This window comes from Salmo trutta, chromosome 22 (genome assembly GCF_901001165.1).
Source record: "Salmo trutta chromosome 22, fSalTru1.1, whole genome shotgun sequence".
Classification (NCBI taxonomy): Eukaryota; Metazoa; Chordata; class Actinopteri; order Salmoniformes; family Salmonidae; genus Salmo; species Salmo trutta.
Window position 1 is genome coordinate 48,993,188 of NC_042978.1, and position 14,209 is coordinate 49,007,396.

General features: G+C 52.0%; 1 protein-coding gene across 6 annotated transcripts in view; it reads left to right on the forward strand.

The window, feature by feature from the left end:
- Positions 1-14,203, forward strand: part of LOC115158884 (tyrosine-protein kinase RYK-like) — an 83,900-nt gene extending 69,697 nt beyond the window's left edge. For all 6 annotated transcript variants that reach the window (XM_029708297.1, XM_029708299.1, XM_029708298.1 and 3 more), the window contains 3 exons: positions 2,327-2,413; positions 5,087-5,156; positions 13,611-14,203. In XM_029708297.1, coding sequence (XP_029564157.1) covers positions 2,327-2,413; positions 5,087-5,156; positions 13,611-13,755 — 302 coding nt within the window. In that variant the 3' untranslated portion in view covers positions 13,756-14,203. The remainder of the gene's footprint in view (positions 1-2,326; positions 2,414-5,086; positions 5,157-13,610) is intronic.
- The last annotated feature ends 6 nt before the right edge of the window (positions 14,204-14,209 follow it).

Here is a 14,209-nt window from a genome sequence, read left to right on the forward strand (position 1 = left end):
CTGCATACGTAATTCCCGTCAGGAATATCACTGAGAAAGTGTCTCGTGCGGGTAGGTGGTCCGCTTTCACTAACATGTTGTGGCCTCTTAAACACCGCTCTTCATGGTTCTGCTACAGCGTTCATCATCACCACAGAGAGAACTGTGGATCATATTCCAGTCCCAAGGCCTAGCCCTGGCCTTGCTCCGGTCTGGCCCCGGCCTTGCTCCGGCCTGGTCCCGGCCTTGTTCCAGTGTAGCTCTGGTCTGGCCCTGGCCTTGCTCCAGCTCACCTCTGGCCTGGCCCTGGCCTTGCTCCAGCTCACCTCTGGCCTGGCCCTGGCCTTGCTCCAGCTCACCTCTGGCCTGGCCCTGGCCTTGCTCCAGCTCACCTCTGGCCTGGCCCTGGCCTTGCTCCAGCTCACCTCTTCAGCTTGGCCCTGGCCTGCCTTCAGCTTAGCTCTGGCCTGGCCCTGGCCTTGCTCCAGTGTAGCTCTGGTCTTGTCCTGTCTGGCCCTGGCCTTGCTTCAGCACACCTCTTCAGCTTGGCCCTGGCCTACCTTCAGCTTAGCTCTGGCCTGGCCCTGGCCTTGCTCCAGTGTAGCTCTGGTCTTGTCCTGTCTGGCCCTGGCCTTGCTTCAGCACACCTCTGTTCTGGCCCCTAGCTGAGGAGATGTTGACACACCTACCTGCAGAAATAACACTATTCCTCAGCATAAACTGATCTGATCCTCCCTGGCTCCCATAGCCCAAGGCTGTGTTTTATGTGTTTATAACAACTAGTGCTTATTTCTTGTATGATGGATAACATCGCTCACTTCTGTGCCATATTCCTGTGAATATGGTTTGTTTGTTTTACTGAGTTTATTATTATTATTCATTGTTTTTATCAGACAGCCGCAGACTACATTGAAAACCCTCAGGCACACTGCATAAAGTGTTGCTATCATTGATTAACACTGCCCCTGACTGTGCTCATAGACTCCATGTAGACCTAATGATCGGTGCTGTAGTCTTAGTTTAGGATCGTTGTTTGCTGACCACTCATGATATCCAATTCCCTCTCCCAGAGACCTCGCGATATCAGTGTGCCTGCCTTGTGCAACGAGGACTGGAGTAAGTTGTTTTTGCCAAAGTGATGTTGGAACTCTTCCATTCAGATTTACAGCAGAATATTACCTCAGTCAGTGCTTACCGGAACACCGGCCCTATAGGAAGAGGTCAGGATGTTTGTGAGGGAGGCAGAGAAAAGGAGCCTTGGAGGGGGAACTCTATTCCGTATGGGTTTCAGCGAGCCTGCAGGTCCAGACTCGCCCGACAGAGCCAGGGAGAGAGTCGAAGAGACAGTTAAACCCTGTTATCCGTCATCGCTACTCATGGTGAGACACAGGGCCAAGTTGGCCTCCAGGCTTGGATTCTTCACTTTACCTTGATGGTTTATGCTCTTAAATTTATTTTTACCTGCCCTCTCCTCGGTTTCTCTGTCCCTGAAGCTATCAATGCTTATATTAGGAGAACATATTAGGAGAACACATTTCAGTGCTTTTCTATCTTTACCATGTGTTGTAGCTGTTCGTCAGAATAGCTCTGTCATAGTCCCCTGATTTGTCAGAAGGTTGACTGTCATCAGCATAGCAATGGTAAGCGAGCCTGTGAGGATATGACCAATATAAGTGACACGAGAGGACATATTACCAAGCCCTGGGGGACACCAGTAGTGAGACATTAAAGAATACCTTGTACAGATCCCTGGTGTATAGCTGTAATGAGAACAGGAGAGGTCTTAGTTCCAAGCCCTGGGGGACACCGGTAGTGAGAACAGGAGAAGTCCTAGTACCGAGCTCTGGGGAACACCAGTAGTAAGAACCCGAGAGGACCTAGTACCGAGCTCTGGGGAACACCAGTAGTAAGAACCCGAGAGGACCTAGTACCGAGCTCTGGGGGACACCGGTAATGAGAACAGGAGAGGTCCTAGTACCGAGCTCTGGGGGACACCAGTAGTAAGAACCCGAGAGGACCTAGTACCGAGCTCTGGGGGACACCGGTAATGAGAACAGGAGAGGTCCTAGTACCGAGCCCTGGGGGACACCGGTAATGAGAACAGGAGAGGTCCTAGTACCGAGCCCTGGGGAATACCAGTTTTACATTGCCCTGAGGGACACCAGCAATGAGAACGATAGGACATAGTAGCGAGCAACGGGTACCACCAGTTTTACAGAGCCCTAAAATGCTCTTTGGGGTTCTATGTCATTTTAATGTTGTCCAATGAGTGATAAAGGAATGAACAAAGACCCACCCTCTGCCTGCCTGCCTCTGCCCTTATCAAATCTTTGCTCTTCTTTCACAGGAACATTTGGCCGCATCTTCCACGGTGTTCTGTTGGACGAAAAGGACCCGGCCAAGGAGAAATATTGCTTTGTGAAGACAGTGAAAGGTACGCACAGTCATCCATTCCCATGTCGCTGTCTGCAACACATTCATTCCCATGTCACTGTCTGCAACACATCCATTCCCATGTCGCTGTCTGCAACCCATCCATTCCCCTGTCTGCAACCCATCCATTCCCATGTCGCTGTCTGCAACACATCCATTCCCATGTCGCTGTCTGCAACCCATCCATTCCCATGTCGCTGTCTGCAACCCATCCATTCCCCTGTCTGCAACCCATCCATTCCCATGTCACTGTCTGCAACACATCCATTCCCATGTCGCTGTCTGCAACCCATCCATTCCCCTGTCTGCAACCCATCCATTCCCCTGTCTGCAACCCATCCATTCCCCTGTCTGCAACCCATCCATTCCCCTGTCTGCAACCCATCCATTCCCCTGTCTGCAACCCATCCGTTCCCCTGTCTGCAACCCATCCATTCCCATGTCGCTGTCTGCAACCCATCCATTCCCCCGTCGCTGTCTGCAACCCATCCATTCCCCTGTCGCTGTCTGCAACCCATCCATTCCCCTGTCGCTGTCTGCAACCCATCCATTCCCCTGTCGCTGTCTGCAACCCATCCATTCCCCTGTCGCTGTCTGCAACCCATCCATTCCCCTGTCGCTGTCTGCAACCCATCCATTCCCCTGTCGCTGTCTGCAACCCATCCATTCCCCTGTCTGCAACCCATCCATTCCCCTGTCTGCAACCCATCCGTTCCCCTGTCTGCAACCCATCCGTTCCCATGTCTGCAACCCATCCATTCCCATGTCACTGTCTGCAACCCATCCATTCCCATGTTACTGTCTGCAACCCATCCATTCCCCTGTCTGCAACCCATCCATTCCCCTGTCGCTGTCTGCAACCCATCCATTCCCATGTCGCTGTCTGCAACCCATCCATTCCCCTGTCGCTGTCTGCAACCCATCCATTCCCCTGTCGCTGTCTGCAACCCATCCATTCCCCTGTCGCTGTCTGCAACCCATCCATTCCCCTGTCTGCAACCCATCCATTCCCCTGTCTGCAACCCATCCATTCCCCTGTCTGCAACCCATCCATTCCCCTGTCTGCAACCCATCCATTCCCCTGTCTGCAACCCATCCGTTCCCCTGTCTGCAACCCATCCGTTCCCCCGTCGCTGCTTCAGCTACTGCACTCTAGCGTAACGAATGTTTTCCAACCGTAAATTGAAACATTATGCTGTAAAGTTTGTTTTAAAATTGTCCCCCATCTCCCTTTCATGGGTATCTTACCGTGTGCTTGGCAAACAGTATTAAGGCAGGTGCCAGGAGGGCATGAGGTCCCTGAGTAAACTGAGTGCCACCTGATCTGTTTCTACCAAGTTGCTCTGTCTGTTTTATCTCTATACTAAAGCTGTGCAGACACCTGCTGCAGACAGAGAAGCCCTCAGTACAGAAATTCCACTGTTAAAAGCTGGTGTCAATTGTCAACATGGTCAGAAAATGAATGGTACACAACACGAGAATATAGTTCATCTGTCTTTTGGATTTTAAACCTTTCAAGAACCTTTCAACAACGTTATTGACGTCCTAAAGCGTCATATGACCCTATCAGTGAGTCCATTAATGTTTATACTGTGTATTGCTGATATCGGCGTGGCTGTGATGAATTTCCCACCAGTTTGAATAAACAGTTATGGACTTCTCATTAGGTTTCCTGTGTTTATGAAAACAGTTGTTAGTAGGGCTGTTAGCCTACAGATTAGACCGTAATGTTAAACTAAGGTTATGGGTTTGTGTTAGATGGACTTAGGCAACCTCTGACCACATGACCTTATATCTCGTCAGGTGGAAGAGTACCCTTAGTTTACCACCCCCACAGCGTATGGCTCTCCTTCCCACAGATGTTCTCAGGTTCATGTCTCCCTTCCAGCTGACCTTTGCCCTCTAGCTCCTCTAGGCACTTCCATGTTTATCCAGGGTGGGGTTGGGTACCAGACCATGAACAATGTGCCCACCACCATGCCAACCATACCAGGGTCCTGCTTTGTTCATCGTTCCACTTCCTCCTCCTCTTCCTCCCAGCAGGCCCAGAGAGCAGGAAACAAGTCCGCTTCCCAGAAGGCCTCTCTCTCTCTCTCCCAGATTAAACTCTGTAGACCTGGGTTCAGTTAGTTTAAGAAATCACTTCAAGTACTTTATCTGGGTTTGATTTGAGTTTGGCCAAATAGAACTAATAGAACAGTCACGTGAGTGTAAACCCCAGCCCATCTGACACTCCAGGCATACTAGAGCAACAACAAAAAAACTCCCAATATTTTTTGAAAGATTTTAAATAGTAACAGAAGCCAGTTCTGGGCCTCTGTGTGGCTTGGCTTGGCAAGAGTCAATCTAGCGTCCGTACGTTTCCAACCAGAGAAGATATAACTCTCACAGGAAGCCATGACTGGGGCTGTTCTCAGAAAATGGAATGGTGTGAGGTCAAGAGGGTTGTTAGACTGTTAGATGACCTTCTTAGACACCCCATCCCCCCCCCCCAACCCCCAGTTAGTCAGGAGGAATGTTCATGGCTCAGCTTGACCAAGAAGGGTTAGCATACAGCAAAAGTACTCTAAGTGGTGTTTATGGGTTGCGTTCCAAAACTTAAGTTATGTCTCCTTCAAGACTGCAGTAGATTTCTAGACTAAACTTGAGTATCTTGTCTTTTCTCATTCTGTAGACCATGCCTCTGAGATGCAGGTGACCATGATGCTGACAGAAAGCTGTAAACTACGAGGACTTCATCACAGGTAATTCAGTCAATCAAATCATCACGGGGACATCACAACCAGCTGAACCTGAGATCAGGCAGATCTGTTTTGAATTCTGTGTGTTAGTCAGTAAGTCAAAGGGCTAGCCTCTGGCGTCCTTATTTCCACATGGCATGGACATGACGAGACATGTATGCAACTCACGCTAAGCTGTCTGCTCCGCAATGACTGTCATCGTTCTAATTCTATGGTCGTAACAACCAAATTTCCCTGAACTGGAAACTGCGTAGGAACCTGTTGAGTCACCTTGCACAAGGTTCCCACTAGATTTCCCCACACAAAGATGACATCTTGTAAAATGGTTGCTTTGGATCCTGGATGTCAGTTGGAAGAATTGAATTGAATTTATTTATAAATTGTACAACCAGATTTCCCATCAGAGGACAGCACTTAAATATTATTAAAGAACTTGTTTCCAAAGTGGTCCTCAAACAGCATTCCAGCCGTGACGATACACCATGATATATATATATTACTGGTATAATAACACAAACTCCCCTGAACTCGCTACTACCTTGGAAACTTGTTGAAAGGGTCTCAGCACCACCTTGTTTAGCTATGGTTTCCAACACTGAAGATGACTAACTGTTGTCTTATGGTTGTTCATCATTCTATGAAAACCCTTAAACTGTCTATACAGTTTGTCTGCTATGCTACGGCCCTGTGTTGTGTGCAATCATGTAACGTAGCAATATTTGATCCTGTATTTTAAAGCCTTATCCAGAAATAGCAATATCACCAAATATGAAAGCAATTGTGTGAGGTTGGTGCTGGTGGTGGTGGGGGGGGGTGAGGTTGGTGCTGGTGGGGGGTGTGTGAGGTTGGTGCTGGTGGGGGGGCTGGTGGTGGTGGGGGGGGGTGTGAGGCTGGTGTTGGTGCTGGTGGGGGGGTGAGGTTGGTGCGGTGGGGGGGTGTGAGGTTGGTGCTGGTGGGGGGGTGAGGTTGGTGCTGGTGGGGGGGGTGTGAGGTTGGTGCTGGTGGGGGGGGGTGAGGTTGGTGCTAGTGGGGGGGTGTGAGGCTGGTGTTGGTGCTGGTGGGGGGGTGAGGTTGGTGCGGTGGGGGGGTGAGGTTGGTGCTGGTGGGGGGGTGTGAGGTTGGTGCTGGTGGGGGGGTGTGAGGTTGGTGCTGGTGGGGGGGTGAGGTTGGTGCTAGTGGGGGGGTGAGGCTGGTGCTGGTGGGAGGGGTGGTGGTGCTGGATGTGTCTGTCTGTGTGGGTGGGTGGGTGTTTGCACACTGTGTGGGTGATTCTGTGAATGCCGTGTTAGTTCGTCACGGCCCACACCTTCCTCTTCCCCTTCCTGAGGTCAGGCGGTCACAGTGAGAGACGTCTCTCCTCCTTTCATCTGCTCTCTGAGATGCATCCTTCCTCTGTCTGGCAGCGTCCACCGTCCTGCCGGCCAACACTAAAACTAATCTTCCCAGAATTCCCTCCTGTGTGACACATTGTCACGCAATGGGCTTTACTGGTTTTAACACCTCACCTATCTTTAACAGAATATATGCCCTCTCAGTGGAGTTGGTTCTACCCTGCTGAGACACAGGTTGACTAATTTTTTCCCTTGGTCTAAGTAGAGATGGAATACTCATTAATACTACCACCTATTATTAGGTTTTGTGTCGGTCTGTCTGTTGGGAAAGGTAGAAGATGCATTTACCTTTTAACCAAACGACCGATGAAGTATCTATATTGCTAGATAGATTTTTATCCTAATGAGATAAATTAATTTGACTACTTTTTTTTCTCAAAGCTACTGATCCCGATCACATTCTGCACATGTTATATTGTTTCTCTTTACTCACCCGCTTCTGAACCGTGACGGTGGAGCCTATGGGCTGATTCGACATTACAGCCGACTTGATCTACAAAATCACCTTGAATCGTAAATAACTACTCATTGTATTATTTGTAGATCAGTCAGTCACAATTTACCCATGATACAGTGCTGTTTTGATCATCTCGAACACGACCTCATATTTGTGAAATAAAACTATTATGACCCCCTCAATGGCCCCCTCAATGGAAAGATGAGACTCTCAGGACCACCATGACCCTCACAAGTGTCTCGGTACCGCCGGTCTATCAACTTTTGTCTGTAGCGTCCGAACAGTTTGGGCTACACGCTAATACCCCTCTGTGGAACATTGTTTTGCAGTAGGACTCGCAAGACTCATCTCAAGAACCCCCCCCAATACCAGTTCAGAAAATTCATGGAAGTACAATATATATGGAGACTGTTTTTGGGCCAAAAATAAGGGGGGTTAAATACATGTAAATAATATAAAAAAAATAAAAATAAAGTATCTCTCTGATATAAGACAGACACTTCAGAACAAACTTCCTTTAGATTGTGTTGGGGGACTATCTGTTGTTCCATTTAGTGAATCTGTTATTCAATGTCTAATACCAGTAAGGCCAAATTTTTATTTTTCATAAAAAAATATATATACTTCAAGGGGTCGTAAAATTCAAACTAGCTAAATCATGCCTGGTATGTCATTCTTAAAAAACCCTCCACCGGCTTAGACTGTAGAGGGTTAATAGCCTACTGAGGCTTGGAATGCAGGCTTTGGAACATGTCCTTTGTGTACAACATTACCTTTGTTCGTTCATCAGGGAAGCGGCAGTGGGGCCACTGAGCAGCAGCATCTAGGTAGGTAGACAGTGGGGCCACTGAGCAGCAGCAGCTAGGTAGGTAGACAGCGGGGCACTGAGCAGCAGCAGCTAGGTAGGTAGGCAGCGGGGCACTGAGCAGCAGCAGCTAGGTAGGTAGACAGCGGGGCACTGAGCAGCAGCAGCTAGCTAGGTAGGCAGCGGGGCACTGAGCAGCAGCAGCAGCTAGATAGGCGGCGGGGCACTGAGCAGCAGCAGCAGCCGCAGCAGCTAGGTAGGCAGTGGGGCACTGAGCAGCAGCAGCTAGGTAGGTAGGCAGCGGGGCACTGAGCAGCAGCAGCTAGGTAGGTAGGCAGCGGGGCACTGAGCAGCAGCAGCTAGGTAGGTAGGCAGCGGGGCACTGAGCAGCAGCTAGGTAGGTAGGCAGCAGGGCACGCAGCAGCAGCTAGGTAGGTAGACAGCGGGGCACTGAGCAGCAGCAGCTAGGTAGGTAGACAGCGGGGCACTGAGCAGCAGCAGCTAGGTAGGTAGACAGCGGGGCACTGAGCAGCAGCAGCAGCAGCAGCTAGGTGGGTAGGCAGCGGGGCACTGAGCAGCAGCAGCAGCTAGGTAGGTAGACAGCGGGGCACTGAGCAGCAGCAGCTAGCTAGGTAGGCAGCGGGGCACTGAGCAGCAGCAGCTAGCTAGGTAGGCAGCGGGGCACTGAGCAGCAACAGCTAGATAGGTAGGCAGCGGGGCACTGAGCAGCAGCAGCTAGATAGGTAGGCAGCGGGGCACTGAGCAGCAGCAGCAGCTAGGTAGGTAGGCAGCGGGGCACTGTGCAGCAGCAGCAGCTAGGTAGGTAGGCAGCGGAGCAGCAGCAGCAGCTAGGTAGGTAGGCAGCGGGGCACTGAGCAGCAGCAGCAGCTAGGTAGGTAGGCAGCGGGGCACTGAGCAGCAGCAGCAGCTAGGTAGGTAGGCAGCGGGGCACTGAGCAGCAGCAGCAGCTAGGTAGGTAGGCAGCGGGGCACTGAGCAGCAGCAGCTAGGTAGGCAGCGGGGCACTGGGCAGCAGCAGCTAGATAGGTAGGCAGCGGGGCACTGGGCAGCAGCAGCTAGGTAGGTAGGCAGCGGGGCACTGAGCAGCAGCAGCTAGGTAGTCAGCGGGGCACTGGGCAGCAGCAGCTAGATAGGTAGGCAGCGGGGCACTGGGCAGCAGCAGCTAGATAGGTAGGCAGCGGGGCACTGGGCAGCAGCAGCTAGGTAGGTAGGCAGCGGGGCACTGGGCAGCAGCAGCTAGGTAGGTAGGCAGCGGGGCACTGGGCAGCAGCAGCTAGGTAGGTAGGCAGCGGGGCACTGGGCAGCAGCTAGGTAGGCAGGCAGCGGGGCACTGAGCAGCAGCAGCAAGGTAGGTAGGCAGCGGGGCACTGAGCAGCAGCAGCAGCTAGGTAGGTAGGCAGCGGGGCACTGAGCAGCAGCAGCAGCTAGGTAGGAAGGCAGCGGGGCACTGAGCAGCAGCAGCAGCAGGTAGGTAGGTAGGCAGGCAGGCAGGCAGGCAGGCAGGCAGGCAGGCAGGCAGGCAGGCAGGCAGCGGGGCACTGAGCAGCAGCTAGGTAGGTAGGCAGCGGGGCACTGAGCAGCAGCTAGGTAGGTAGGCAGCGGGCACTGAGCAGCAGCTAGGTAGGTAGGCAGCGGGGCACTGAGCAGCAGCAGCTAGGTAGGTTGGCAGCGGGGCACTGAGCAGCAGCAGCTAGGTAGGTAGGCAGCGGGGCACTGAGCAGCAGCTAGGTAGGTAGGCAGCGGGGCACTGAGCAGCAGCAGCTAGGTAGGTAGGCAGCGGGGCACTGAGCAGCAGCAGCAGCTAGGTAGGCAGCGGGGCACTGAGCAGCAGCAGCTAGGTAGGTTGGCAGCGGGGCACTGAGCAGCAGCAGCTAGGTAGGTTGGCAGCGGGGCACTGAGCAGCAGCAGCTAGGTAGATAGGCAGCGGGGCACTGAGCAGCAGCAGCTAGGTAGGTTGGCAGCGGGGCACTGAGCAGCAGCAGCAGCTAGGTAGGTAGGCAGCGGGGCACTGAGCAGCAGCAGCTAGGTAGGTAGGCAGCGGGGCACTGAGCAGCAGCAGCTAGGTAGGTAGGCAGCGGGGCACTGAGCAGCAGCTAGGTAGGTAGGTAGGCAGCGGGGCACTGAGCAGCAGCAGCAGCTAGGTAGGTAGGTATGCAGCGGGGCACTGAGCAGCAGCAGCTAGGTAGGTAGACAGTGGGGCCACTGAGCAGCAGCAGCTAGGTAGGTAGACAGCGGGGCACTGAGCAGCAGCAGCAGCAGCAGCTAGGTAGGTAGGCAGCGGGGCACTGAGCAGCAGCAGCTAGGTAGGTAGACAGCGGGGCACTGAGCAGCAGCAGCTAGCTAGGTAGGCAGCGGGGCACTGAGCAGCAGCAGCAGCTAGATAGGCGGCGGGGCACTGAGCAGCAGCAGCTAGGTAGGTGGCGGGGCACTGAGCAGCAGCAGCTAGGTAGGTAGGCGGTGGGGCACTGAGCAGCAGCAGCTAGGTAGGTAGGCGGCGGGGCACTGAGCAGCAGCAGCTAGGTAGGTAGACAGCGGGGCACTGAGCAGCAGCAGCTAGGTAGGTAGACAGCGGGGCACTGAGCAGCAGCAGCTAGCTAGGTAGGCAGCGGGGCACTGAGCAGCAGCAGCTAGCTAGGTAGGCAGCGGGGCACTGAGCAGCAGCAGCAGCAGCTAGGTAGGTAGGCAGCGGGGCACTGAGCAGCAGCAGCAGCTAGGTAGGTAGGCAGCGGGGCACTGAGCAGCAGCAGCAGCTAGGTAGGTAGGCAGCGGGGCACTGAGCAGCAGCAGCAGCTAGGTAGGTAGGCAGCGGGGCACTGAGCAGCAGCAGCAGCTAGGTAGGTAGGCAGCGGGGCACTGAGCAGCAGCAGCAGCTAGGTAGGTAGGCAGCGGGGCACTGAGCAGCAGCAGCAGCAGCTAGGTAGGTAGGCAGCGGGGCACTGAGCAGCAGCAGCAGCTAGGTAGGTAGGCAGCGGGGCACTGAGCAGCAGCTAGGTAGGTAGGCAGCGGGGCACTGAGCAGCAGCAGCTAGGTAGGTAGGTAGGCAGCGGGGCGGGGCACTGAGCAGCAGCAGCAGCTAGGTAGGTAGGCAGCGGGGCACTGAGCAGCAGCAGCAGCAGCTATGTAGGTATGCAGCGGGGCACTGAGCAGCAGCAGCTAGGTAGGTAGGCAGCGGGGCACTGAGCAGCAGCAGCTAGGTAGGTAGGCAGCGGGGCACTGAGCAGCAGCAGCAGCTAGGTAGGTAGGTAGCGGGGCACTGAGCAGCAGCAGCAGCTAGGTTGGTAGGCAGCGGGGCACTGAGCAGCAGCTGCTAGGTAGGCAGCGGGGCACTGAGCAGCAGCAGCTAGGTAGGTAGGTAGTGGGGCACTGAGCAGCAGCAGCTAGGTAGGTAGGTAGGCAGCGGGGCACTGAGCAGCATCTGCTAGGTAGGTAGGCAGCGGGGCACTGAGCAGCAGCTAGGTAGGTAGGTAGCCAGGCACTGAGCAGCAGCAGCTAGGTAGGTAGGTTGCGGGGCACTGAGCATCAGCAGCTAGGTAGGTAGGCAGGCAGCGGGGCACTGAGCAGCAGCAGCTAGGTAGGTAGGTAGGCAGCGGGGCACTGAGCAGCAGCAGCTAGGTAGGCAGCGGGGCACTGAGCAGCAGCAGCAGCTAGGTAGATAGGTAGGCAGCGGGGCACTGAGCAGCAGCAGCTAGGTAGGTAGCGGGGCACTGAGCAGCAGCAGCTAGGTAGGTAGGCAGTGGGGCACTGGGAAGCAGCAGCAGCTAGGTAGGTAGGTAAACAAAATCCTGTACATATGCAGAAATCTCTTTAGCCACGGCAAATCGGGTTTCCAGAAAGTCCGGAAACCTCAGCCACTCCGAAAAAGTTTCCAAACATATTTCTGATGTGTTTTCTTGCTCTCTCTCCATTCCCTGAACACATATACAGTGCCTTGCAAAAGTTTTCACCCCCTTGGCATTTTTCCTATTTTGTTTCTTACAACCTGTAATTTAAATAGATTTTTATTTGGATTTCATGGAATGGACATACACAAAATATTCCAGATTGGTGAAGTGAAATGAAAAAAATTACTTGTTTCCAAAAATAATAACTGAAAGGTGGTGCGTGCGTATGTATTCATCCCCTTTGCTATGAAAACCCTAAATAAGATCTGGTGCAACCAATTACCTTCAGAAGTCACATCATTTGTTAGATGGCACACAGGTGGACTTTATTTAAGTTCCACATGATCTGTCACATGATCTCAGTGTATATATACACCTGTTCTGAAAGGCCCCATAGTCTGCAACACCACTAAGAAAGGGGCACCACCAAGCAAGTGGCACCATGAAGACCAAGGAGCTCTCCAAACAGGTCAGGGACAAAGTTGTGGAGAAGTACAGATCAGGGTTGGGTTATAAAAAAATATCCGAAACTTTGAACATCCCACAGAGCACCATTAAATCCATTATTAAAAATTTAAAGAATATGGCACCACAACAAACCTGCCAAGAGAGGGCCGCCCACCAAAACTCACGGACCAGGCAAGGAGGGCATTAATCAGAGGCAACAAGGAAACAAAAAGAACCCTGAAGGAGTTGCAAAGCTCCACAGCAGAGATTGGACTATCTGTCAATAGGACCACTTTAAGCAGTACACTCCACAGAACTGGGCTTTATGGAAGAGTGGCCAGAAAAAAGCCATTGCTTAAAGAAAAAAATAAGCAAACACGTTTGGTGTTTGCCATAGGCATGTGAGAGACTCCCCAAACATATGGAAGAACGTACTCTGGTCAGATGAGACTAAAATTGAGCTTTTTGGCCATCAAGGAAAACATTATGTCTGGCACAAACCCAACACCTCTCATCACCCAAGAACATCATCCCCACAGTGAAGCATGGTGGTGGCAGCATCATGCTGTGGGGATGTTTTTCATCGGCAGGGACTGGGAAACTTGTCAGAATTGAAGGAATGATGGATGGTGCTAAATACAGGGAAATTCTTGTGGGAAACTTGTTTCAGTCTTCCAGAGATTTGAGACTGGGACGGAGGTTCACCTTCCAGCAGGACAATGACCCCAAGCATACTGCTAAAGCAACACTGGAGTGGTTTAAGGGGAAACATTTAAATATCTTGGAATGGCCTAGTCAAAGCCCAGACCTCAATCCAATTGAGAATCTGTGGTATGACTTAAAGATTGCTGTACACCAGCGGAACCCATCCAACTTGAAGGAGCTGGAGCAGTTTTTCCTTGAAGAATGGGCAAAAATCCCAGTGGCTAGATATGCCAAGCTTATAGAGACATACGCCAAGAGACTTGCAGCTGTAATTGCTGTAAAAGGTGGCTCTACGAAGTATTAACTTTGGGGGGGTGAATAGTTACGCACGCTCAAGTTTTCTGTTTTTTTGTCTTATTGTTTGTTTCACAAAAAATATTTTGCATCTTCAAAGTGGTAGCCATGTTGTTTAAATCAAATGATACAACCCCCCCAAAAAAATCTCTTTTAATTCCAGGTTGTAAGGCAACAAAATAGGAAAAATGCCAAGGGGGTGAATACTTTTGCAAACCACTGCATGAGCTCTAACTCCGGTCCTCCAGTATCCCCACCAGTACATATTTTTGTTGTGGCCCCGGACAAGCACACCTTATTCTACTTGTCAAGAGCTTGAAGATTAGCTGACAAGTTGAGTCATGTGTTTTTGTCCGGGGTTACAACAAAACGTGTGCTATTAGGGGGTACTTGAGGACCAGAGTTGGGAAACGGTAGGGTAACTGATGTAGCATGTTTCCCCCCCTCTCTCCTCCAGGAACCTGCTCCCAATCAGTCATGTGTGTACAGAGGAAGGAGAGAAGCCTATGGTACTACTGCCCTATATGAACTGGGGTAACCTCAAACTTTTCCTGAGACAGTGCAAGCTGGCTGAAGCCAACAACCCACAGGTGAGCTCCTAACCCTGGCTCCCAGCCTACTGTCATCCTACCGTTCTATGGTTATCCTACCATTATCCCAACCCTCTCTAGTCTACTGTCGTCCTACCGTTCTATGGTTATCCTACCATTATCCCAACCCTCTCTAGTCTACTGTCATCCTACCGTTCTATGGTTATCCTACCATTATCCCAACCCTCTCTAGTTTACTGTCATCCTACCGTTCTATGGTTATCCTACCATTATCCCAACCCTCTCTCTAGTCTGTCGTCCTACCGTTCTATGGTTATCCTACAATTATCCCAACCCTCTCTAGCCTACTGTCGTCCTACCGTTCTATGGTTATCCTACCATTATCCCAACCATCTCTCTAGTCTACTGTCTTCCTACCGTTCTATGGTTATCCTACCATTATCCCAACCCTCTCTCTAGTCTACTGTCGTCCTACCGTTCTATGGTTATCCTACCATTATCCCAA